At 37.3% G+C, this 26,202-nt stretch overlaps 1 protein-coding gene across 3 annotated transcripts in view; it reads left to right on the top strand.

The window, feature by feature from the left end:
* Positions 1–8,932, top strand: part of RORB (RAR related orphan receptor B) — a 148,016-nt gene extending 139,084 nt beyond the window's left edge. For all 3 annotated transcript variants that reach the window (XM_027729014.2, XM_039384837.1, XM_039384838.1), the window contains exon 10: positions 409–8,932. In XM_027729014.2, coding sequence (XP_027584815.1) covers positions 409–564 — 156 coding nt within the window. In that variant the 3' untranslated portion in view covers positions 565–8,932. The remainder of the gene's footprint in view (positions 1–408) is intronic.
* Positions 8,933–26,202: the final 17,270 nt, after the last annotated feature.

Raw genomic sequence — 26,202 nt, 5'->3', positions numbered from 1 at the left:
CGTTTCTGCATGTACTACCACATTACTGTAAGATAAAAGTAGCGCACTGTGTGCTTGCAATGCTTAGGAGGAGATAGGCTTGTTTGATGCTTGTCCCTATTTCTTCTTACTCCACTTTTTGTTCAAAATACTAATCTTTTTAATTGATACCCTATTAAGAATGAGACTGCCTTAAAAAAATAACCCTCCTTCTAAATGCATTTTTGCCACTTGGCTAAAACTTCTGGGACAATTGTTTTTAGGCTTTTATGGTAAGAAAAATGTCTTGTCTTTTGGATGGGTACTTTTGATGAGGCTTAGAATATTGCATTCAGTTACTCAGCAAGATGCTAACAGTTCATTTTGGAAACTGTAATTTATACAAAATATGATTCTTCCCTCTCTCCTTTTTTTTTTAATGTCTCACAGTTAATAGCCAAGATACCAACAATTACTGCACTTTGCAACTTGCACGGAGAGAAACTACAAGTATTTAAGCAATCTCATCCAGACATAGTGAACACACTGTTTCCTCCATTATACAAGGAGCTTTTCAATCCAGACTCAACCACTGGCTGCAAGTGAAGGGGATAATAGAATTTTCACGTAGTCATGGAATGCATCACTATTAAGACAAAAAGAAATGTTTTCATGAAGAACTTATTAAAAATGTCACTACTGCAACACTAGGAATGTCCTGCACTTAATAGAATTATTTTTCACCGCTACAGTTTGAAGAATGTAAATATGCAACTCTGAGTGGGGATGTCATTTTTCTCTTTTCTTTTTTTTTTTTTTTTTAACTGACAATGATTATACAGATTTAGGACACTGTGTGTTACCTTTTTTTAATTTACATTTATTGGGGGATGTTTTGGGAGACAGCTGTTCCTAGAATTTTATTGTAGATATACATGAGAATAGAGCAGTACTTTGCAGTATTACTCTTGCTGTTTATTGTTCAAATATTATTTAAGAAAATTCCACTTATTAGATTGCCTAGTTCTATGTTTTTAGATAGTTTAATGCATGTGGAAATTTGTAACTGTCTTGGAAATTATGGTGCATATATGGAATACACACATATATATATGTGCTATATACTTATATATATATATGAATATATAGATAGATATATATATGTAGGTATTATATGCATACATGCTGTAGCTTAAAAATCACATGCTTACATTTAAAGGATGCTCAGCCCAGCTGTAATGTATTTCTTAATCTCCAAGTAATGTATTAGATTTATTTTGGGCAATCAAGATTTGCTTTGCCAGTCAAGAGTTAAATTATCAGCTGCCAATGTGTAATGACAGGACCACTTCTGAGATATGTATAATGTAGTGCATGTGTACTTTGTGTAAATCAAACATCAGGAATGTAACAATGGTTCAAAAGCCTTGTCTGGATGATTTTAGTGGAGAAAGGAGTAGTTGGGTTTTTTCTATTTTCTCACTGTTGCAGGGATAGAGCATATATAAAAGTGAACATAGGACCTGATGTTAGTAAAGTGTCTGGAGTAAAAATGTAGACTATCTCATATGTACATTTTTCTGATTCCACACATTTTATTTTACATATATTGCTTTGAAAAGTAGTTTCAAGTCTTGGTTTGTTTTTTGCTGAACTCATTAGAAAAGTAGGTCATAAGCTCAGTGAAAACCACAGCAAGCCTAAAATATGGCTCTGAAGAGTAGTGGCAGAGGGAGAAAGGGAGGAAAGGAGGAGGAAAGTCAAAGTGGGCAAAGTCCATGGTCATTACAAAGGACAATATAACTATCACTGTTTCTGAGAGTCATCATCATGTAGATGGACCTGAGTTTCCATTACACACATGCATCTATGTATGTTTTAAACACATGCATATATGTATGTATGTATCTGTATGTATATAACTGTATCTATATATATGCATATAAGGATTTATTTTAGGCTCATTTCAGGAGAGGAGCAAAGCATTGGGGCTTTCTTTTTGCCTCTGAATGGACTGTATGTGCATTTGCTTGTAAAACCAAAGGCAAACACAGAGGGGAGTGGAAGGCTACCATGGACTTAATCTTGTGGATTAATTAAGTTAATTAGCAGTCATGATTCATGTATCTGAATTCTGCCAGTGATACAAAACACAGACTTTTTAGCTATAGAAGAGGGATTCAGTTTCTGCTACAGCTCTCTTTACCACCCCTTTTACCCATTGTGAACTTTTCCAGAGAAGTCTCCTCCTGGGATGCCAGCGGAGGGCGAAGAGCACAAATAAGAAGCAGTAGCCAGTAGAGAAGAAAGGAAGTGAGGCCAGGATCACAAGCAGATACCTTTCTTTATTTCAAACCATAGAGCAGTGCAATCTGAGGCAAGGCAAGGGGAAGCATGTTGGCAGGGAGGCCAAAGAACCCACCCATCTGCCCGGGTTTACAGCAGGACAGTGTCACAGGCAGCCCCCGGGGACAGAGGTGGGCCCTAGGGTGGGTGCAGAAACCTGGTTTGTTGTAGCAATAACTTAATGACTGGCAGAGCTCTGGTCTCAATCTTGTCTTTTCTGCATGACCAAATAATTCACTGGCTATTCCAAGTATTTCGTGGAGTTTTCCCTTGAGTTTCATCAGTCAGTTTGCAAGTTTGCATACAGGTTTCGTGGTAGAATCGAGTCTAGACAACATCACAATTTGTTTGTTCTGTTTTAGCAATGTCAGAACAGGTACAAGAGTGGTTACAAACTCTCAGCTAATAAATATTTCTCTAGGTCCATTACAATGTAGAAAAAATCTGCACAGCAGATTTAGTTGTGCTGAGAATTTTGTTGCAAATATGACATTCTCTTCAAAATTATTCAATCCTATAGAATAGCAATTACTAAAATATCTTTTTTTGCTCCAAATTCAGAGCACATTTCTCTAATGATTACATTGAAATGTCTTCAATTAACATAATAAAGCATTGCTCTAGATGCTTTTTTATACCACTCTAAGACTGACATTCCTTTATAAGGTGATTTATCTGTTTGCAACCCCTTTTGCATGGCAAATCCATGAAAAGGACCACAATTCCACTTGTTTTTAATATCAAAAAACTTAATTAACTGTGTCTGTCTACTGTTTGTGTGGATTTATTTGGGAAAAAAATGAGCCAAACTGAACTCTAGAAGTGCTCAGTTTTAACTGCAGGGAAGTCGTGTTTTCCTTGTCTTTTCCAACACAAGAACACATACATATATATTTGTTTGAAATATATTATAAATCTATTTTCAGTATATCAAAATTAACATATTTAACCAACCCACAGAAATACAGAATAAGTGAATAAATACTACTGTTTATAGTGCTAACTAATAAAGACGTTTGTCATGTTTATAAACAGTCCTCCACAATTGCATTTTACATCTTGAAAACGTTTTGTTCTTTTCAAATAAGCTAATTGCTCCTTGAGATTTTTGAGTTATTTCTTAGTCAAGATAACCAAATGGAGATCACCAGTGTAAAAGACATTATTTAATCATTATCTGCAGGGCTTTTAATCCTTAAAACACTATTATTAAATCACTCCAACCTCATGACCTTTTCAATCAGTAATGACTGTAGCCACATTTTAAAGATGTGGAAATTAAAGAAAAAAAAGTTAAATGACTTGTAAGAGACCACAGAGATAGCAATATCCAGTTCAGGAATATAAATGGATTCTTGCCTTTTGTCCTAAAAATATTAAGACACTAGCATACAAAATCTTCATTGCCATTCATAGGCATTAGCCTCTACAAACAATTACAAATATTGCCAAACAGGTTTTTACCCTCCAATAAGGTTAATTATCAGCATCTTACTCTGTTTTTATTACTACTTTTACAGAATTTAAGCAAATAGCATTATTGTTTATTTGGAAAATGAAAATTCATTTTTAAACATTATTTATTTATAGTAACTGTAGTGTGGTAACTGTAAATATATTTTATTTAATTTTTTCTGATTTGGGATTGGCCATGTAGCTATAATACTTCTTTTACCCTTCATTGACTGACTGTAGAACAACAAATAATGATCACATGCTACAGGCTGGATTTTTGTGATTGGTCTTGATACATAGTCATTTACACTCAAAATTTCAAATTCTTGATATTGGATTTCACATATGCAAGTTATCCTGAGACTTTAAATAATAAAATAGCATGAATTTTAGTAAATAACTTCATAATTCACTCAAAAAATCATTTCAGAAAATATTAGTTCTTGATTTTAGTTTGTCTTGGCTTTCATTAGTCCACAGTAGTGCCTGAAGTTCTTCAATTAAATATCCAAAATTAGAATTTGTCACATCTTTCTGTAGTAATGTTTGTTAATTTTTTTAGTGACAAGCTTTTCAAATGAGACTCTTTTTTTAATGATTGATTAACCTGGGACCTGTAAAAAAAGGATATTTAAAGCGTATATTGAAGCTACTACTTCTAGCATTGCTGTCCGATAATTGAACCATATTAATCAAAATTATTCTTGGCATTTAGGAAGCAGATGTCGGCTGTCCATTACACTACCACAAAGACTTTATCTTGGTGTAAATACCACTCTTACCTGCTCTTTGTTTAAAGGATCACAAGATTTGTATTTCCTTCTAATGGAGAGATTGCTTTAGCAATTACTAGAAAAGAAGCATGGTAGTAGAAGCCACTTCAGTTGAGCAGACTTATTTCTGAAAGGAATATATGGTTTTTGATTGACTTGTGATAGGCAGCATTTAGGAATTTCTTCTGCAAGTTGTCAGATTCCCTTGGCTCTAACTAGAGTCACTTGAAAATTGAGGCATGTAAACACCACACAGAAGGTACTCAATCCATCACAAGGTCAGACATCCTTAGCCTTAAGAGGTCTCCTATGAGTTTTGTGGAGCAGAAGGCAGATGTTATGCTCATGCTTGTATTGGAATGTTTTGACTTCATGCTTCCTGTTATTCTTTTCAGCTCAGTTTATTTCTTCTGTTACCCCTTGGGCTCCAATGCTGTTTCAATACCTATGCCAGGTTACAGTGCTGCAGGTGGAGCAGCTACCAGACCTGCCTGTGAAGATGAACTTTATTATGTGATTTTCTTTGTTCAATGTCATGGTGGCAGCTTGTACGGATGTATGGTTCCCTTTGGGATAGTTTGCAGGGATTTCTGATATAATAACTTCTACTCAAAGAGGGTGCAAAGCTGCTCCTCTGTGCTAGCCTCTTGATCTCCCACCACCAAGCTGTGGGAACTTCTCCAAGGCTTCAGCAGTCTTATAAATTGGTCAGGCAGCTTGGTTAGAGATGTGCAGCTGATGGCTCCTATTCCTGTTGACTTTTCCACCTCTCTGAAGCTGTGCTTCAAAGGTAATTTGAAAGATGTTCAGATGCCCCGACTCCTCCTCCCTCCTGACTCTTCACTGAGTGTGCTGTTTCAGAAGAGCCAAGGTCCAGCCTGGAAGGTGGTTCTTAGTTTCAGAGTCATTGTCTGTTGGACATCTCAGGAATATAGGACTTGGCAATAAGATCAAACTGAAACGTGGAAGTTGATTTTTTTGTCCAAATTCATTATGTCTAAGCACATATGAAATGGAAACCTGAGACAGAACAGTTTGCTTTTCCCTAGCCATAAAAAAGTAGTGTATTTACACCTACCAGCCTGTTCCAGCACTTTCTGCCTCCACTCTAGAAACTAACTCCTGTCTCTGACATCCATTAGGAACAGTGTGTTGAAGACCCCCTCCTCTTCTTTTTAAGTTTCACGTTTTGTAAATGACAATCACTGCTTGATGCAAATGTTGCACTCTATGCCACTCAGGGATATTTCTTTACTAAAAATAGCTATATAAATATAACAGAATAAGGAAGAGAATGTTTAAGGCTTTGAAGAGCATGGGTTGAGCTGCCCAAGTAAACATGACCCAGACAAGGCTTTCAAGCCAATGATTTAAAGTAACATTGGTATAAACTGAATTCACTGTCAGCATTTCCTCAGCTTGATCTCACTTCACCCATTGTTTCACAGTCAGCAGAGTCCTACTGACCCATCAACTCATGATGTTAAGGTCCTTTTGGAAACAAAATATAAGTGAGCTTTGTACAAGTTACTGAATTTAGACAACTGACAAAAGAAAGTGCAGTTTAAGAGTGCTGAGTTTATGTACATTAATGTGAACTTATACTCAAAATTGCTGCAGACATGTAAGAAGAAAGATTAAGACATGGAATAAGTGATAGTTTGTCAGCAGTGATAGGAACACCACCTAGGATACAGAAAAATTACTATAAAGAACAAGTAGGTATGAGCAAGTGGCTAACACTACCATTTTCTCTCAGGGATACAGAATCATAGCTAGCCCAGGACTCTGTAGCAATGCTTCTTCATAGTACGATCAGTCCCTTTCTCACCTCAAGAAAACATTATCTGATTTTATACTGTGCTAGTGAACTTCCTAAAATTTTGGAATGTGCTTATCCCTAGCTTTAAACCACATGTTTTCTATATATCTGTCATTACAAGAACACACACAGAAAGATAAATTGCAGTCAATTAGATTGCCAGTCATTAAGTTAATTTCTTGTCTTCAGCCAAGAGTTTGTCATCAGCTCTGAGCATTGCTCCTATTATCACAGTGAGTATGTATGGTTTTCTACTCCCTCCATCCTCTGAACTCCCTACACCTAGAAGACAGATGGACAACTTCAAGAGGTGGAGTGGCCAGCATCCCTGGTTTTCACAATCATAATCTTTACCAACTGTTCCATTTCAATTTATATTTTAATCTTTCAGATTGTTGGGAGCCATGGCCAAGTGACTGAAATTCTTGTTAGCATGATACTTTCCCATTAAAAAAGACAGTCTTCTGGCCAGAGGATCTTGTCTCTCTTTCCTTTTCCTTTTACTCCTAGCTCCTAGTGAATGAGGCCTTGAGTGATAAATACTCATCTTTGCGCTCAAAGTTGATCTGTACCTGCAGCTTGCAAGGGAGGCTCCGCACAAGTGGTAGGAAGCAGGCTCCTTCCTCCTTTTCCTTCATGTCCTCACTTAGCTGTGTTGTCCCTGCATGCATTGTCCCTGAAAAACTGTATGACAATGAGCCCAACATCCCAGTAATTTATCATCCCAGAAGTGGTTTGGAGCTATAAAAGCCACTCGTGTATGCAGTTTGCAGACAAAAGTCATTGTGAAAAGAAGGGACCTAAAATTTCTACAGTGGTAGCTCACAGATCAGTAACTCTCCTAAAAAGGTAGCCTGAATGTCCAGTGACACAATGGTTGTGTCAGTGTCCTCCAAGTGATCTTTGCATTTCATGTTGAGAGAATAAAGCAGTGAATAAAATGCTCTGGGAAAAGAGAGAGATTTCCTGGGTGTTACTGCAGGCGGCGAGGATAATGCTGCTCGTAGTGAGTTCAGAACATGGTGTACTACATTTACATATTTTCATCATTCTCACAATTCAATCACACCACATTGGGAGAGTGAAAGAAAACATCATTGGATATAGCAGCAATAAGTAAATTATAAGTGTTTCTTTGTAACTGTACTTGCAGAAATTATTTGCTTTGCACGTGGTCTTCTGTACCATAACATAAAGAAAAAAATTCATCTAATGTAGATATCACAGTGGTTTTGCATATTTGTTGAATTTGTTGGCTATAGCTGCTAATTTATGAACGAAGATACTGCTGTTGAAAAAATTGTGCTTCAAGAAAATGCTGAGGCCTGTGTTTATGACTATACATTGGCAGCAGTAAAGTATGTTAAATTAAGACTCTGTCTGGAGAGAATTAAAAAAATGGCTCCTAGTTTTCTATATTATGAACATGTTGGCCCCTTATTTGGGCAACAAGAATGAAACTGCATTGAAAACCAAGCAAGGGTGGATGGTTAACCACCAAGAACAGGAAAGAACAGGCTTTACCTTGAAGACTGTTCCAGATAAAACCAGCTTGTTAAAAAAAAAAAAAGCACTTAAACTTGTCTTGATTAGACACACAGCTTAATAAGTCAAAGTAACTACATTAGGCTGTTGACTTTGGGGATTCAGATTCAGATGCACTACATTTGTGGGTTTTTTAATGTGTCACTTCAATGTCAGAATCAGGCAAAAAAGATGTTTTGTTGTTAGTAAGATACGCTAATAATCAGTTAACCCTACAGAGTGTGGACCACGCATTCTCGTGCAGTATATGGGGATTTATTCGTGCACTTATTTTTAAAAAGCCACTGAGTAGCATAGCTAGTGAACCAGCCATGATAGTCCTTGCCTCTTGCGTGACTGCAATGTGACCTCTAGTACGCTACGGGGAGCAGCTCTGTGATTGTACTTGTGGCAACAAATAAAGCACAACTGAACTCTAAGCCGATATTAACACTCAGCTAAATCAAATGCATTGGGTATTTTGAGATTTATGCTAATCGCTGTGAGATAATTCCCATGTTAAACTAATTACTCGGGTTGTAATGAATGGATGATATAAATAATATAGGAACCAGAATAGCAACAAAATCCCTTATTTTACAGCTGCACTCTCTGCCTCATCTGATTAACACTAAAGAAGTTACTTAAAAACTAAACAAACAAAACAAGAAGAAAGAAACCTGATTATGTATTGTAGAAATGTAGAAGACAAATAAAATATTTTTTCAAATGTAATTACTTTTAATATATGCTTGTGGAAGGTCTGATATTATGTATGCTGTCTCTGTAATTTTTGCTGTAAATAACTTGGGACAGTGAATACACTGATTTTTCTATGTCTCTGTTTAAGCATAAGACTTTGTAATGTGTTTTTTTTTAAAGAGGAAAAACATCAAAGAGCAAATTATGTACTTGCTTCCTTTAAGTGTAATGTACTCTTCAGTTTTTATGGAAACTGATTGTAATAGATAAAGCCTTTTGACCAGCTGTTGATATTTAGTGTATGCTTCTGTTTGTAACTGGGGGGAAAAAATATATGGGACCGTCAATGAAACATGATCTCAGTGAGTCTGTACAGTAAGTATTGTAATAATTCCTGCAGACTGCATTTGACTAATATGGTTTGAAGACAAGTTCCGTAAGCAAGTAATGCTTCCTTACAGCATATAGATTTATGAATCCTTCTGGCATGAATTATATTAATAGAAACATTTCTTTCTTTCCAATAAGCAAAATATTTTTGTATACTTTTAATCTCTTATTCAAATTTGAGGTCAGGTCACTTATTAGCTGTAATCTGAAGCCATAACTGATCTTCACCAAATGCACATTTTAAAGATCATAATTGAAAAAAGAAATTATGTCCGGTTTATCAACAGCTATAATGCAGGCAGGAGCATAAATAACAAGCAAAGTATTTGGATGCTTTTCTGGCATCCAAATATGACTTTAATGGCTAGTATTTTGTGATTACCAATTTATAAAAAAAAAATACATAATTAAGATAGATATTTAGATTTAAATGAAGCTTTCTAATATTTTTTAAATATTCCTAAAAATGCTTCCCTGCTTTTAGGATTAAGAGAAGAAATGATTTTTCATATACTTCCCACTTTCAAATATCTAATGTTTTTATCCTATTTCCAGTTCATTTTGTTAGAGTGAAGTGAGATGTTAAGACCCAGGATCCAAGCCCTGAGCTATTTGGTGCTTGGTTGTAGCTATATTGTTGTAAATCAATTTAATTTGAATTTTAGGGGTGTGTTGTTTTCTACTTGGTAAGCATGTTTACCACTATTGGTAATGTAGATATCACAGGAGTTGCATTGCCTGTCAAGAAGTATGATAATAAACAATCTAATAAAATATTAATAACATCAAAATTAACCACTCTCAAAAGACGAATAAAAATTCCTTTCTAAAATCAAATGCCTCATAGAGTCAACACTGATTTATTTTTTTTAATGTTCAACTCTGTAATAACTATAATGTATCTTAACTGGCTTGTAGGTGCAAAAAGCAAAACTGCAAATGAATCGTGACATACTGGGTAAAAATCTGGCTCCATTGAAACCAGCAGCAAACTGTTCACTGATTTCAACAGAGCCAGGAGTTCATCTGGCATTTTTACATCTGCAATTTTCTTCTGATCTTTCTCCCTTGTTTAATATAACTGACCTAATTTATGTGTATGTGAGTAAAAAGACAACCTGATTAATTTAGTAAGTGACCATTAAGGGTTTTATTTTTTATCATGAATTTTTAGGACCATCATCCCTGTCAAATGAAAAGGTTCTATATTACTTTAGAATGTAATAGATTTTTGTTTTATGTCCTGTAAATTATTAGTTCAACACTGTTAGCATTCCATAATAATGCACACATGATTTTTGAATGTTTTCTGTAAATGACAATCAATGTTGATGAAATTCCTTTCTTTAATGCAAAATTAAAAAAAAAGAAAAAAGCAACTATAAGAAAATAAATTCTGTTGTGGGCTTTTTAAGTTGTTTTTTTTCTGTCAATTTAAACAAAATATCTGTCAGGAAAAGGTACAATGTGTGCATTTCCAAAAGAGAAAAAACCTTAACATCGTGTGTCCCTGCCTACAGCAGGGAGGTTGGAACCAAGATTCCCTTCCAACCCTAACCATTCTATGATTCTATGATCAGGAGCCCATACTTATTTTCAGTTTTTCTCTTAATGAAAGAATTAAATATATAGCATGTTGCTACATCAACTGACAACAAAATTGGCTCTGTTTTGCAATTTAAATTAGAGCTGTGCCTTTTTCAGTATGGAAATCTCTATACTTATTCACTTATTCCTCTATTTATTTTGGGGAAAGCCTCAGCTCACAGAAAAGCAAAACAACACAAGAAACAACTGCGTGTAGGCGAACTGCACAGTAATGTAACAGAATGTTACCTTATTTAAAAGAACACACTGTATTTAAAATCACAAATATCTCTTTTTTTTTAAGTTTGTGTACGTCTAGCTGTCAAAGCTGTGGATAGTACCTTTCATTTAGAGGACCCTAAATTCAAAGTAAAAGTAAATTTAAAAAGACAGTACCTAAAGGCCTCATTTTGCAAACTCTTAGGCACATGTTTATAGTGTACTGAATTCAGCAGTCTTGATACATACACTTAAAGCCAGCTATATGTTTAAATGTTTTGTTGCATCTGTGGTAAAATGACTGAGGGTAAAAAGATAATGGTATGGAAATTACGGGGAAAATATGGTTGTATTCCCTGAATGAAATGGGGTCATCTGAAAAAAATTCAGACAAGTGTAATAGAGAATTAATATATAAACATTCATATTTCGGACATCATGAAGCCGAACACTTTACTAGCCATATGAAATAAATGGACTGTTGTATTTACATTATTTTGAAACTCAATTATATAAAAGCCTGACAGGGCACAACTTACTACACTGTTGTGTCGGTTAAATGTCAGTGTAAATGTCAGTCTTCACAGGCCCACAACAGATTTACTCTAACGAGTATGAACTATTGTATACATTTTGCACATTGCAGGTTCTTGAAGATAAATGAATAAATATAGGCTTTCAAGAAAGACAGTGGTGAAATGCATTTTACAAAACAACATGAAATAACAACAGCTGTCATCTCCAGAAAAATTATATACTTACAGGTGTTCACTTGATTACAAACCCATGTATCGTGAGGTATCATAGATGTATTCAACCATGACTTATCATGCACTTTGTGCAACATCTTTGTAACTGTCTCATGAAATGTGACCAACATCCTAAAAATAGCCCAGCATTTGTATTGGATAAATCAAAATCTGGCTAAGCAATTTTTCTGCATCTCTTCCTTCTTACTCCTTCACTGTTCATCTCACTTTACACCCCCATACACATCAGAAATCTTGCAAAAAACCCTTTGAAAACTGGATTGCACATAGCTTTAGGAGGACAAAGACTGACTTATTCTGCTGCAGGTGGAGCTGTAATTTTGGTATTATAAGCCTTGCATCTGTTCCTGGAAAATGTTTACCTACTTTCCTAATTATACAGGAGTTTTATCGTAGTTTTAATGGTATGCATATATGAGAGAAGTGAGATTTACAGGAGACTTAAGAGGTTCGATTAGTCCTAATGAAGGGACTCTGATCTCAGAAGGGTTTAATTCCAATTATATTGAACAGTCTAGTAAAAATATTATCTCCCCCTACAGACATGCATTAAAACTGTGTATGTAGCTATGATTCTTGAAAAATCTGAGCAAGTCTTTCATCTAGGCATTCTACCTGTAAGGATTCAATGTATTTGGCCAGAGAGTTGCACTGGTCCTGTTTGCGTTGCTCTTGGGTACTTTGTGTGACCTCCTCCTGCTGCTCCTCATATCTTTCTCCAGAATATGGACATTTTGAATAACTTAGGGCACTTGTGATGGTCTTCAGGTGTCCATAGAAGGTCTAAGCACACAACATCCATACTTCATATGAAAGCCTGGAATTTTGCATGTATGAAAGTAAATTGATTGGACACTATCAGTGATTTAGAAATAATTGCTGTGACTTCCCTTCAAAATCCTCACAACAGTAACTGCGTTACAGAGCTTAAGAGAGTACTTCAATGATCAGTAGATTCAGCCCGGTCCTAGTAAAGCTGTTGTGTAAGACACTTCCATTTCAACTAATTAACCAATAGCAATTTGGGGCAAATGCTGAATCTGTCTGCAATTTCTTCAGATTAAGAAAAGGGGCTTTATCAGAGGGCTTTAAAAATTGCATCCTCCATCCCACTATTTTTGTTGCATTTTGGCATTCAAAAATGCATTCAGTTATAAAGACAGCATCGCTAAAATTGCAGTTGTGGTTGATAAGCTCTGCAACACTCCTCTAAATGACAGGCAAGGTTTAGTATGCTTCTTAGTGACAGCTGATGACTAAACTCTATGAAGTTTATGCTGATATTACTTCCTTACTAATGAAATTTATTGTTGGCTTAGAGGTTAGGTCTGTCATTTATTGGGCTTGTAATTTCCACTGCTTCCCCAATTTTTTCTCAGGCAGTGTAGTCACTGTTATACCAAATGGAAGATAAAAGAGCTGATGGTGAGGTCATGATGATAGGAGACAGCTCATCCTACCTTCACCTGCTGTAAGAGGCCATACTGCCCTAATCACTATGTCCATCTTCTCAATACAAAAGAAGGAGGAAATTTAATTTATTTTTTCCAGGTTGCAAACTATGTTTGTGCACAGTGCTTCATATTAAATATTTCTGGAGACACTCCCATACATGTGAGGGGGAATAGAAGATTTCTCCCTTTTGTTCCTCAGCTCATGTGTTTGCCTGCTATGAATGTTGAACTGCCACTATTTCTGTCTCTTCTAGAGGTCCTTTACTGCCATATTATTAATGATCTTCTCTACCCTTGCTGTTTCATAACATAGGGGAGGTTGAAAGGCATACTTTTGAAGAGTCCCTGGCGAGTTAGTGGCATTAGCTATTAGCTTGGATGCGCTTTTTAAACTCAAAACCTATACAAAGAAATCAAGACCTCCTCCATGAAAATAAAGCTAAACATATGCTTAAATAACTGCCTGAATGTAGCTACCCATGTACCTTCAGGAAGTGCAGAACATTTTAGCAGCCAAAAGTTGTGCAGACAAATGCAGCTTTAAGAAATTACCATTTTTCGGTCTGCAAAACCTAAGTCAAGATACTATTATATAGATAACCGAGAAGCCTACTGGAAAATGAGAACACCAACAAGTTTAAACACTATATTTTGGGAATGCTGAGTCTGACTTATTTTAGGCAACAGATGATTTGACATCTGTATATATATTTAGCTATTCCTTGTCACTTTTGAGGTATAAAAGCACTGTCTTTGTCTTTACTCTAAGGTTTTCGGATGTTATCAAATAAACACATACTATCTTGTCAATCACTACCTCATTATCTTGCTGTCATTTCGGTTGTTAATGAAATACACTCCTGTTTCTGCAATGAGTTATTTTTCCAGTCTCTCAGAGTGACTTGTTCTGTGCAGGTTAGCCTGAACTGTAACAGCTTTTACATCCTTAAGGGGAAATCCTGCAGTTCTGTGATTTCACTGAAACAGCATGCTGAGAACCTGTGGCTGTTCACAAATCAGGATTTAAAGTTGTCACTCCTAACCTTCAATGCTGCATGCTAAAGGATACCCAGCTGTACTAAAATATGCATCATTAACACCTCCTTCAAACACTAGCAAAGCAGAGATATCATGCCTTCTACACACTAGTGAACCAAGCTAAGAGATTTCAAAATCTTTCTATGAAAAAGGAAATCTAAACTTGTCAATTTTCTTTTAATTTGATAACATGCAGTGAGTGCAATGAAAGTATGCTTTGCACTTTCAGACATGTTGAACCTTAAGCCCCCTACACAAGATGTTATATGCCAAAAACAATTTGAGGGTGTTTGTGACTGTAGCTAAAAAAAGTGTATACGGTCAAAAGGATAAAAAAAATGCAATTAGAATTAGATCTAGCATTTAAAACTCTCCCATGGGCACAGTTTTCCTCCAAGGAATAGTGCATTGAAAAGTAATAGAAAATTATATAAATATGATGCAATATTTCATTAAATTTTAAAGAAAATGATATGTCTTTTTATGGTATTCCATAGAAAGACTAAGAATCAGAACACATACCACAGAAGACCAATGACAGAAGTTCTGTTTAAACTTCTTCCGTCATTTGTTGGCTGTATACAACTCAATATTTATTACAAAAGGTGAACCAAAATGTGCCCTTCGAGTGCCTGCATCAAAAGCACAGGCAATAACTCCAATTCTTTTATTTTAAACTTACGTACTCAAAACACCTAAGCTAAGGACTGATCTCTGTTAGCTGAGTTTGGGGCAATAAAAGCATTTGCCAATATCTTTTTAGGCTGTTTTACAAGAGATGTAATGCCGTAATGTTCCTTCCAGTATGGAGCATTGTTGCAACATAAAAAGTCACTGACACTCTAGTCTCAACTCACAGTAAAAATGTTTATTTCATCCTGTCTCCAGCAAAGTGATGAAGGTAGGAATGCTTCACATAGGACAATCCATTTTCTTCCATTAGAAATTGTGTTTTCTGAGTATTAAATAGAAAAAGAACCCATGCAATCATATGTCTCAAATATCATCATTGTGGGGTTTTTTAAATAGATATTTCAATTTTTTTTTCCTGATTCCCTTAGAAAACATTTGTAAGTAAACTGCAGAGTAATATAATTGCAGGAAACACGAAAGTGTTGACATTTTTGAGTCAAGAGCAATCCTTTTATAGGAATATTAACCCATATTTACTCTGAAATCAGCAGGTTTACTTGACAGTGATGAAACTGGGTGCAGAAAATTATCAAATGCATACAGCAAGTATATAACTTTAAGTGTAAAATAAAATAGTGGCAGGTTATAAATGTTTATAGCTGCTACCAAGCGTTCAAGATTTTCTGCAAAAATTCAGTCTGTTTAAGCTAAAAAGGCCTCCCACTGAAATCTAGACATCGGCTTCACAAACCCACAAAGTGAACAAAAAAACGCCTCTGTCTTACCAAGGTTGTTTGCTGAACTTTATTGCTCATCTGCCTTTGGCCGAACAGCTTGAAGACTAGTATGATGCCAAACAATCATTCAGAGCAGATGGAAAACTTTTTATCTTATCATCTTTCATCATCCCATGTGATGGTTCTTTATCACTGACCATAGCTATTGAAAACTTTGGATTAAGCAGGTATTTCCAGCCCATGGATCAAACACAAGTCTTTCAGAGTGTTGGTCTGTGTAATTGCCCCTGTGGCAGCGCTTTTTAGCCTTGGAAGGGGGCTGTAAACAGAAGGCCCTGAAACAACATTCACTGAACATGGGTTAAATTCTACTTATTAAATTTAGGTTACTTCATCAAGTAGTTTTCATAGTGACCTGCTTCTCAACTGCAGCCCCGATAGCCCATAAAGATAGCGGTGTATAGCATCATTCACCTGAAACTAAAAGAAACATTAGAAGAAACATTCACTTCATCACATCTGGCTGAATACCTCCATGCATATGCTGCAGCCCCAGTAGCTAGACAGTATGGTTGGATTGTCATGGAAACATCTGGGTAAGTTGTTTAATGCTTTGGTCTCAGAGACTGTGTGCCATGTAACTCAGCTACAGGTTTGGCTCATCAATGCCACTGGGAGATTGTGTAAGATTCCTGAATAAGTCACAACACTGTTCCTCCTTCCCTATGTTTTTCAGTTTGTTGAGAAGCAACTGAGGGAGCTGGTGGTGGTTAGCCTGGAGAAAAGGAGGCTCAGTGGGGACCTTATTGTTCTCTACAACTACCTGAAAGGAGGTTGCAGCCAGGTGGGGGTCAGTCTCTTCTCCCAAGTAAAAAGTGAGAAGTTGAGGAAATGTCCATAAGCTGTGCCAGAGGAGGTGTAGATTGGATATTAGGAGAAAGTTCTTCACTGAAAGGATGATCAGTCATTGGAACAGGCTGCCCAGGGAAGTGGTGGAATCCCGTTCCCTTGAAGTACTTAAAAAGCATGTGGATGTGACATCTGGGAACACAGTTTAGTGCTGAACACAGTGGTGGTGGGTTAATGGTTGGATTCAATGATCCTAAGGTCTTTTTCAGCCTTAATAATTCCACCATTTTATGTTCTCCAGCATTGCCTGCTCTCTCAGTGGGCAAAGATGAATTGCAGTTTTTGGACCAACATGTCCCAAAGGGTCTTTCATTCTTCTCATTAACTCTAATATAAGAATTTTGTCTCTGGTCCTAATCTTTTGATGAAGGAAACTGGAGGCATTTAAATCTCTCAGGTCACCAGCATCCATGAGCCCTTTTCTGGGTGTTATTGGTTGTGGGAATGGCAGCAGTGAACGTGTGCTGGTCCCTACACCATGTGGTTCACAGGCTGATAAATTAAACACAGCCCTCGTCATCTCTCACACTGAGATTTGCTAGGAAGTACCAGTCAGAGCTTTTAGGTTGCTGAGAGGCTCCTCCTAGAGCATATAATGTCCTTGCAGATGCCAAAATGAGCCAATGAGCACAGTAGTTCTGCTCAATAACTAGGGCAATGCTGAGCAGGAATCTCTGGTTCATGTGGATCCGAATGGAAGCATACAATGGCCTCTTCTGACCACAGCATCTATGGAGGAAGTTGATGCCTATGTCGAAAGCCTTCAGTCTGAGAATGGCCAAGTTATCATAAAGACTCCTAAGGTGCTTAAACTTCAGTTTTGTCTTCATCCCATCTCCTAGATTCTTTCCAAGTCACAGAAACATTTAACAGCATGAGAGGGCACAGGAAAACAGCTAGGAAATAAAGTAGACAGCACAGTATCTGGAAGGCTGAGGACTCTAATATGTCCCTGCAAATGTGGAACAGACAGTTTCACTGGCCAGCTCTTATTTCTTCACCTTCCACTGCTAGGAAAACAAAACTCTCCTCTCACTGCACCTTCATCAGAGAAGAACAATTGCCCCAAATTTAATGCAGTCCATGTTCAAACCAAGTTTGCCTGGAAACAAGAGACAACAAGGTTTTTAGGCTGATGTTATTAGTAGTCTACAATAGACATTAAAGAATTTTGCAGGAAAAAATAAGGAGAAAAAAAACCCCAAACTAAATCCAGTCTTTTTAGTCATAAGCTTACAATTAATAAAGAAATAAATACATCTGGGTGACTATCACCTTCAAAAGCCTTGAAAGAAAATAGGTTGCATTCACAGTGGTATTAATCATGCTCAATCTATTTCCCCCTCACTGAGAATCAGAGCAGTTTTCAGCTAACAAGAAAGGGTGCTCCACTTGAGCCGACAAACCCTATTCCCCCTGACAGGAGAGGCACTTAGCATGGTGTTACCATCATTACATCCCAAGGTTAAAGGCAATGAAACTCCAGGAGTGACAAAGTCAAATCAGTTCAATTGTCTGATTGTTCATACTCATGAAGTGGTGAGGCTGGCAGGGGATCCAGCATAAAACTTAGGACTTTCCAGAGGAGCTCCTTTAAGGTAATTCATTGCCCTCTGCAGTAGCTTAAATCAGAATGGTCACAGTAAATGTGGCTCCCGACATTTATTAAGAGCAATATTAGCAGTAGCCAGCTGCTAAGCCAGATGTCAAAGGTGCATTAAGAGCACTTTGTTTTGATCTAAATCATTCTGAAGAAGTAGAATGGATTTGGCTTTGAGCAATGCAATAAAAAAAGATTGTGATTAATGAAGCAGTACAAGTTAATAACATAGGTTGACTCCCGCTTCCTTCTCTCCAGTATTTTCACTGTCCAAAAGCAGTTGTTTTACTTGCTAGCCTTACCAGGGACATGTAAAATGTTAATCATCAATCTGTGGGCCATTAAAGAAGTAGTTTTTGTTTTCTCAGCTTGAAAACCAAGGGGGAAGGATAATAGGTTTGGTAAACCGAGCTGTTCAGATAATGGAGAAATTCAAAGAAAAGCTATCATAGAGTCAGCATGGGAGCTTGGTGCCATAATCCTTTTACTAACCTGACTTCAGAATGTAGGTAGGGACTGGAATTCAGGATTGAGACAGAGGAAAAAAACCTTTCTCTTTCCCAAGATGTTCTAATTCAGCATGGCCTGGAACAGCAAGAGAAGATAAAAGTATTTTATTCCTTGTGTCTTATCGTTTGAACAGAGGGCACACAGTCAGAAATAACTAATGAATGTCTGCATTTTTGGACTTTACACATGCAACTGCAAATTCAAGATAGAAAAATAAATAGAATACAGAATCTAGTAAATTGTCCATATTTATAACAAGAAGTGATGAGTAGAGCTCTCTCTCTGTTCATTAGATGGATGCAGAGACCATCATGCACAGAAAACATTTTCGCATAAGCTTGAGCTTGGAAAATGGAAGTGACTGACAGTATTTTGAACAAGCTTCATACAGTTCTATAAGACATTTTGTTGTCTGTGTTTGAACATCAGTTGTGCTTTTCCAAGGAGAGGAAGAGGATGTAAAGACATCAAGAATTACTGAGAGGGGAAAGTTCCAGGGGAAAAAAAAAAAAAAATGTTTTTCACACCTACCAGCTGCTCTTTAAAAGGTATTTATTTATTTATTTATTATTTTGTGTATTATACATCGTATTTGAGAGCTCATTAGTAAAAAGCTTCAGTTGCTCCAAAAAAAACACTGTAGCCCCACTTTGAAAGTTGCTGGAGTAAATTCATCTGAAAATACAACCATTACAGAAATTCTATTATCACATCAGAAGAACTTACTTTAGCATGTTCCTGAATGAAAGGACATGCTTACAGGACAAGAAGGGTTTAGGTTCAGGTGGAGTTAGCTAACTGTGAGACTGTGCTTCCTAAGGTTGCAAGGCTGGAAGTAAAAGATCTTCACCTTTCCCCTTCTCACAAACTTTGCTTTCTTAGTATTTCCATATATTTTTGGTCTTTTCCTCAATTAGATAATAAACATCCATCAGGACTTTTGGGGTTGCAGTGTTTTTGAGGTTTGGCTGCAGGTGGTATTGTTAGGGTTTTTTTGTTTGGTTTTCCTTTTTTTGGTAAGACACATGCTTGCTAAAGGAAAGGTAATTTTACAGTACCTTAATTGGAAAGCTGGCACCAGCACTGTCTATAATTTATTCCATGTTGTGAAGCCTACATGGTTCAATTAGATGTCATTGTTGTACCCTTGATTTCCGTTTTCTGAGGAGAAGAAGGTTGAGATCTCTTTTTAAGCTCGTATTTCCCTGTCCAGAGTTTCCCAAGCCCTTGGGCCATAAACTCTCTTATAGGTGGATTAATCTGTGAAGAAGGGATTTGTACCCAAATGTAGCAAAACACCAAATTTGCAGTTTATAATCTAATTTCCTAACAACAGGCATAAGAGTCTCCAAAACCCCTTGTGACAGGAATTTTATTGTTGTTGTTGTTTTTGGTTGTGTTTTTTTTTTTGTACCATTGAGTCTCCTTACTTATAAGAAAACAAAAACAAAAATCTAAACTCTAAGCTATTGGAGTAGTTGTTTATGTATACAGTCCTGGGTGGATGTAGTACCGAGAAGCTATGGGATGTGAGATTTGCCAAAACGTAATCCAGTTTTCTCACAGTTCAAGTCCAACCTCACATAAGCAGCAGTATTTGGAAATCAGGCACAACCACTGTGCAAGTTGTCTGCCTGATCCTAAAAATGGAACAAAAGGTTTTAGCACTCCAGTAAACAGAGATCAAATCAAAAGATTAAGCTTTGCCAGATAACAGTACATGTTTCTGTTTGAAAAAGTGCTTTTTTACCCTCTGCGTTACTTCAAAAAAGAGGTGGCTGTTTAGTTTGTCTACCCTTATGGAACAGAGATACCAGCAAAAGATGGTTTAGTCACTTGGTCCTACCATAAATATCTGAGTGTAGAAATTTCCTCCCTGGGCATTTAAATGCAACCCGTAATGAGGAGTACATCAGATTTTTAATATTTTTCAGCAGAAAATGAAGAGCAGTATGTGTTACTCCTGCTTTACATGCATGAAGAGACCAACTTGATCCTAAAGTCTTAGGATCAACAGTTTTAGAGTAAGAAAAATGGCAAATAAAGAAGCAATGAGATCTGGCAAAAAAAGCATGTGGAAGCTTCATGAAATGATTGATGTATGGGTACTTCACTGTTTATTACCGGGGTGTTGGCTTAACTAAAGCAGATTTCCTGGAGAGTGAAGGTTTCTCTTGTGCTCTGGAAGGAACTGTGTGTGCTGCTCCTTTCAGGTTTAAGGGGCTTGACAAAAAGAAGGTCATGTAGGTAGACCTACCTGTAGTAAGGATTCTGTTCAAGGTACACCATTCCATAAAGGACAGAGAGAGAATGCTTGATATCTGCCAAAGTAAAGCATTCGTTCTGATTAACATTCTGGTTACACTTGGAACATTGAATAGAAGGATTTTCATTCCTATGGTAAATGATCCTGTTTCACAGGAGCAAGTGGGGCATTCTGATGCTGACCTTGAGAGAGAGTTTACATTCAGCTTGATCAAGAAAACAGTACCAATATTGTTGTAGTAAGAGTTAGAGCACCTACAGCAGGTATTGACTGGAAGATAGCAATCCCAATGAAACAGCTGAGAAAGAAATTTCAAGGGAGGGTTCAGGAGAGACAAAGGAAATGATGCTGCCTGCTAAGGATTACATTCCTTTTTTTTCAGTCCCGTACAACATATTAGTCCATTTCTAGCTGACAAGGAATGGTATGAAGGACCATACAAAACAAAGATTGTGGGTAAGAGTAATAGTCTGAGACTGAAGTGAAGGAGATTAGTAAGGGAGGTTATGGAAGAGCCTTGAAATACCTCCCATTAATTATAAAGTTATGCAAGAGTAAACCTTCTATCATAACAGTGCCACCCCCTAAGGAAACTAAGGCCTGATGCCCACCTAATGGCCATCAATCATAGTAAATAAAAATATTTAGTGGCTGTGCAGTAATTACAGTTGTGCAGCCCTGAAATGCTGGTCTCCAGTTCTTCCTCCTAGTAATCAAACACAGTTGATGAAGAAAAGCACAAAACTTAACTATTCTTGTGCTAATATATTGGAAGCTTCCATGGATCTGGAGCAACATTTAAAAGCAACAAAAAGCACAATTTCATCCTTATTCACATAAATAATTTTGTTATATTAATTAAATGGGAGCAAGAATGTATGCTAGTGAAAGTAATTATCTGAAATTTGCTGGCACACAGAGGGTAAATAGCCAGCTGTCTGACTTCTCCCTTGGCATCTCAAAGGTTTCCAATTAGTATACACATTTGTTCAGAGGAAAAAGACAGTAAATCCATTCTGGGTTGAAACAGCCTATGCAATTTGTTTCAAAGTGATCTAGTATGTATTTAAAGGCTAGTAATATAGATGTGTCTACACAAATTTGATCTGTACATCAGAGCCCTCTGCACACTGCCGTACACACTAGGGCACAGTAGTAGGCTTTTCTTCACAGGCATGTTTGCAGTGAGAGGCCTAGAATTGTAATATACTTGTCAGAGTAAAGTAACTACAAGAGTTGATGATGTGTGTGAGGGGTGATAGTCGTCTAACTTGAGGAGAGGCATATTTTTCCAATTTTGATCTTGTCTTTTGCAGTGGCTACACATTTGCATTTTATCAGACTACACTTGAATCATCTAGAACACGATTGGTGTTCCATAAGTAAAAGTTTATTAAAGCAAAGGAAACATTAAAATCCAAGGAAGTGTTAGTCAAGTACGTAACACATAGGAGAGTTGAAGCTTCTAACAGGACTTGAAGTAGAAGCTTTTCTTTCTGTCTGGGTGAAAATCTACTATACAATGCAAGACATCTGACAAAATATTTGGAATGTTGTTGAATTCAGGAAAGAAAAGAATTTACATATCTAATACAAATCAAGGTAATAAATACAAGTTGGCTTGAAACTGGGTGGTGTTCTTTGAAATAGAGAATATTTTATATTTTTTTATATTGTGACTGTGCTGTTAATGTCCTTTCTAGATGGTACCACCTGTTGCACTTCTAGCTGGAATATATACATGTTCCTTAGGCTTATGATGAAGGACTATATCTTTGCTTGAAGATACCTGTGATTTTCTGTGGCTCATAAGGCTATTTTTACTTATGCAGAATACACAGGGGTCATAAAAGTTTTGCTAGGTTGGCTAGTCTTGAAATCAAAACAATTGAAAGAATCATGTAGGTATACACGAGCCAGTAGGGCCAGTTTCAGCTGACAAAAGATGGTCAGTCACTAGCACTCATGCAGAGTGGACCACAGAGACTGCACCTACTGTATAATTAACAGACCAAGCAGCAGAGAACCTCAGTGATTCTGCCAGAAATACTCATGTTGTATTTAAATACCTCTGAAGAATCTACCTGATGGAAAGTAATTCTGTTCTTTAAGCAAGAGGTGCAGTACTTCACAGAAAATTCTTCCATCATTCAAACATTAAGTTAATCTCATGTTTGGCTTTGTAGAAAGTTAATACAATATTAATAGATTAAGATTTAGTCTGGATTCTGAAGGTTGTATTAGACAAACCACTAAAAGTATTTTAAGCACCTAAGTAATTCTGATACTCTTACATTTTAGAATGGAAGAGTTAGATATTCTGGTTTAGATATTATTGTGTCTTCACTAGGTATTTTTTCTTCAGAGTGAATGATGGAAATTCTTGGAAATTCTGATAGAACACAAAAAGCATGAGTGCAAGTGGGTCTTAGGGGAGAGGTAAACAGCAGGAAAGGTTCAGAGAGAGGGTTAGACAGCTAAAGGGGCAGATATTTTACTTGAACACTGAAGTCTAGGTTTTAATCCTGGCTCCACTGAAGTCAATGGCAAAGTTGTGGACTTCCTTTAGGCCTGCTTTTTAATGTAAATAGTGTAAAAATTATGTCCTTAATGAGCAATGACATCTTGAGAGTCCTCAGTTCAGAAGATTGAAATGCTGAGTTTTCAGCTGCAGTGAGACACTAGAGTAGGACAGAGACTCCACATGCCAGGCATCAGACAGCCTGCCTCAGAGCAGGTGACCTCAGGAACTGCAGCTACCTGGTCTGGCTTCGTATTAATGTTCATAAGAAATTAGTTGCAGACTACTTGTCCTAGTCACTATAATGAGATTAAGCTCCAACATGTTTTGCTGCTCAGACATTACTGAGACAGCTGCCAGGCTCTACTGTTCAGATGTCATAAAGTTTCAACACACTGGCGTATTTTAAATCTCAAAATCCAGATGTGAGAGCAGGGGCACTAATTGAGATTATATCCTGTCACCACCTCTAGTATTGTTATGGATGCAATCTACAGTTGGGTCACTGCACTGTTCTGCTGCTTAGGATGCAACAGGGTCATTTACTTCTTCAATACAAAGGACTCATATGAGGTCAATTACTCCTTCAGTTAATTATTCAGGGACAATATGAAAATAAATATTAATCTGTGTCCCACATTTGGGCTCAGGAGTCATGAGCCCATAGCGCAATTTCTGTCCCAGTTTGCCACTCATAAAACACTGGTAAAAATTAATAGTTATATTCAATTTAGCTGAAATGTCCTATCACTAACAATCCTTAGAGTGATTACATAAAGTCCTAAAGACTTTTCTCACTGGACCTGACTAGATCATCTGTGGCCAGCACTGAGTATCTGGAGGTCAATGCTTGTTTATGGTTCAACGTTCAACCAATATCAATCATTGACCCAATTCAGAGAAAAAGAACATCCAAGAGTTAGTGAAATATGTGTAGAGCCCAGACAGAGACAATTTCTGACCTATTTTTATATGTAGACATGTTGTTAAATCTACTTGCACAAAACCTTCCAGTTTTGTCAGGATAATTTAATTATTATTCCCGATTGCTGGTCAGATGCAACAGATATCAATCTATCTATTACCTATGCTGCTTGAGGATTATCTGAGGTCAGCTATTGAGCCACAGTTTGGTAGTGGAAGTAAATAAAGTTAAGTAAATGAAAATTTTCAAACTTAAAGACATATTCAGGTGAAATACTACCTCAGTCTTCTGCTGAGGAGAATAAAGGAGAACAAACATTGACAAATTCTGTGATCTAAGGTTCTTTGAAGTAACCTGTTGATACAGATCTCCCCACAACTATTGTAAGAAAACTCCCCTCTTTGACCATCCAGGAGCCGCCCTGGCAGTCACACTTGCTCTACCTGACCTAGGACTGAGGCCCCTTCGCAGCTAAACTCACCACATTCACACTGTCAGACCACGTTGCCTTACTGGCTCGACCCTAGGTTTCCCACCCATAGCAGAGTTTTCAATTTCCCAATCCTTAAAATAATTTAATCTTCGTGCAATAACTAACAAAATAACAGCTTGAGTTGGGAGCATCCAAGGAAGGACCCCAAACAAAGGAAACCCTGGGCTTTTGTACCCTTACAGTCTATGCATGGTAAAGTCTGGGGGTTGTGAGCTCCTGCTGTCTCAGAGTATCCAGTCACCTCTTGCTTCGGGCTTGGGCTCAGCCTCAGCCTTCTGCTCCCCAGAGCTCAACCTGCAGCTCACACACTGAGCTACCAGCCCTAAATTATTCCCCAACAGCTGTCAGTAAAGGGCAGCTATTGTGAGATTTAGTTTGCTCTTTGGGATTAACAGAGATCAGTTCCCATCATATCTGTATACAGAGCAGTTAGCTGCAGTCAAGTACAACTGCACTGCCTTGAACAAAGACCATGAAAATGGAAAGACTTACCTGTTTTTGTATTAAGTGATTACCTGAGATCGAGCACAGGAATTCAGGCACAGCCTGGAATTCATGCTGCCTCTTATCTTGGGAGCTGAGACCCTTGAGCTTGCTTTTTTGTCAGCATCTGCTCCATGGCTAGACCCTGACCTGTAGCCTCTGCTTCATGGCTTGACATCAGACCTTCAACACTGTCTGGCAATTGGAGCTGCTAGCAACAAGAAATACATTACCAGCGTGAGTGAAGCCAGCACAAATTGTAGCCAGGGTCTTCTAGGAGCCCCACAGCAAGAGGTGCAGTAGACACAGGTTGAAACAAAGGAAATTACAATTAGATACATTAACAAAAAACAAGAGTGATCAATTACTAAAACTGGCTGCTGAGAAAAATTGTGAAATCTCCTTTGTTGGAAAAAAGCAAAATTTACCTGGGAAAGGGTGTGAACACTATCTAATTGTAAACGCTTTGTGCAGAGAGTTGAACTAGATGAACTTCAAATGACACATACAGACTGAGCTCATTTACTTTTTTATATGAACCAAGGATGGTCCTGGGTGTCATTTGCTCTCCAGAGATTGTCTGAGGTCAATGGGAATTGTAATTAGATGCACAAAGGTCATTGAAACTCAGATAATTCCCATTGCCTGACCAGGGGTCATCTCAGGTCAACCTGAGAGATAATAATCTATTCAAGGAAACATGTAAGGTCAATCACAATCCTTATTTCCTGCCTAGCATCTAAAGTCTAGTTTCAATACTGTGAATTTCACTGGGGTAATCTGAGGTCTAACTAAGTATGAATTCAATGTGAAAATACCCCACATATTTTGTCTAGGGTCATCTGAGATTAACTTGATATGCAAACCGTTGACAGGGTACCATTTGACATCAGCTAAGTCCTTGTGTGGTGAATAGAAGTCAATTGACATGAACCTGAGATCCAGTTAGATCTCTAGAGGTAGTTTCAGGCTTTTGCAACCTGAGGTCATTTGACATCAACATGAGAGCCACTTGTCTATTCAGAGGTGTTATGATCTGATTAGTGACAGATGCCTCTGCCCGAATTAGGGTTCAAATGACAGCAAA

Source organism: Pipra filicauda, unplaced genomic scaffold, assembly GCF_003945595.2.
Source record: "Pipra filicauda isolate LSUMZ 115617 unplaced genomic scaffold, ASM394559v2 scaffold37_size4185640_pilon, whole genome shotgun sequence".
NCBI classification, from domain to species: Eukaryota; Metazoa; Chordata; class Aves; order Passeriformes; family Pipridae; genus Pipra; species Pipra filicauda.
Note: the sequence above shows the minus strand (reverse complement) of the source record. Positions and strands in the feature narration are given on the sequence as shown.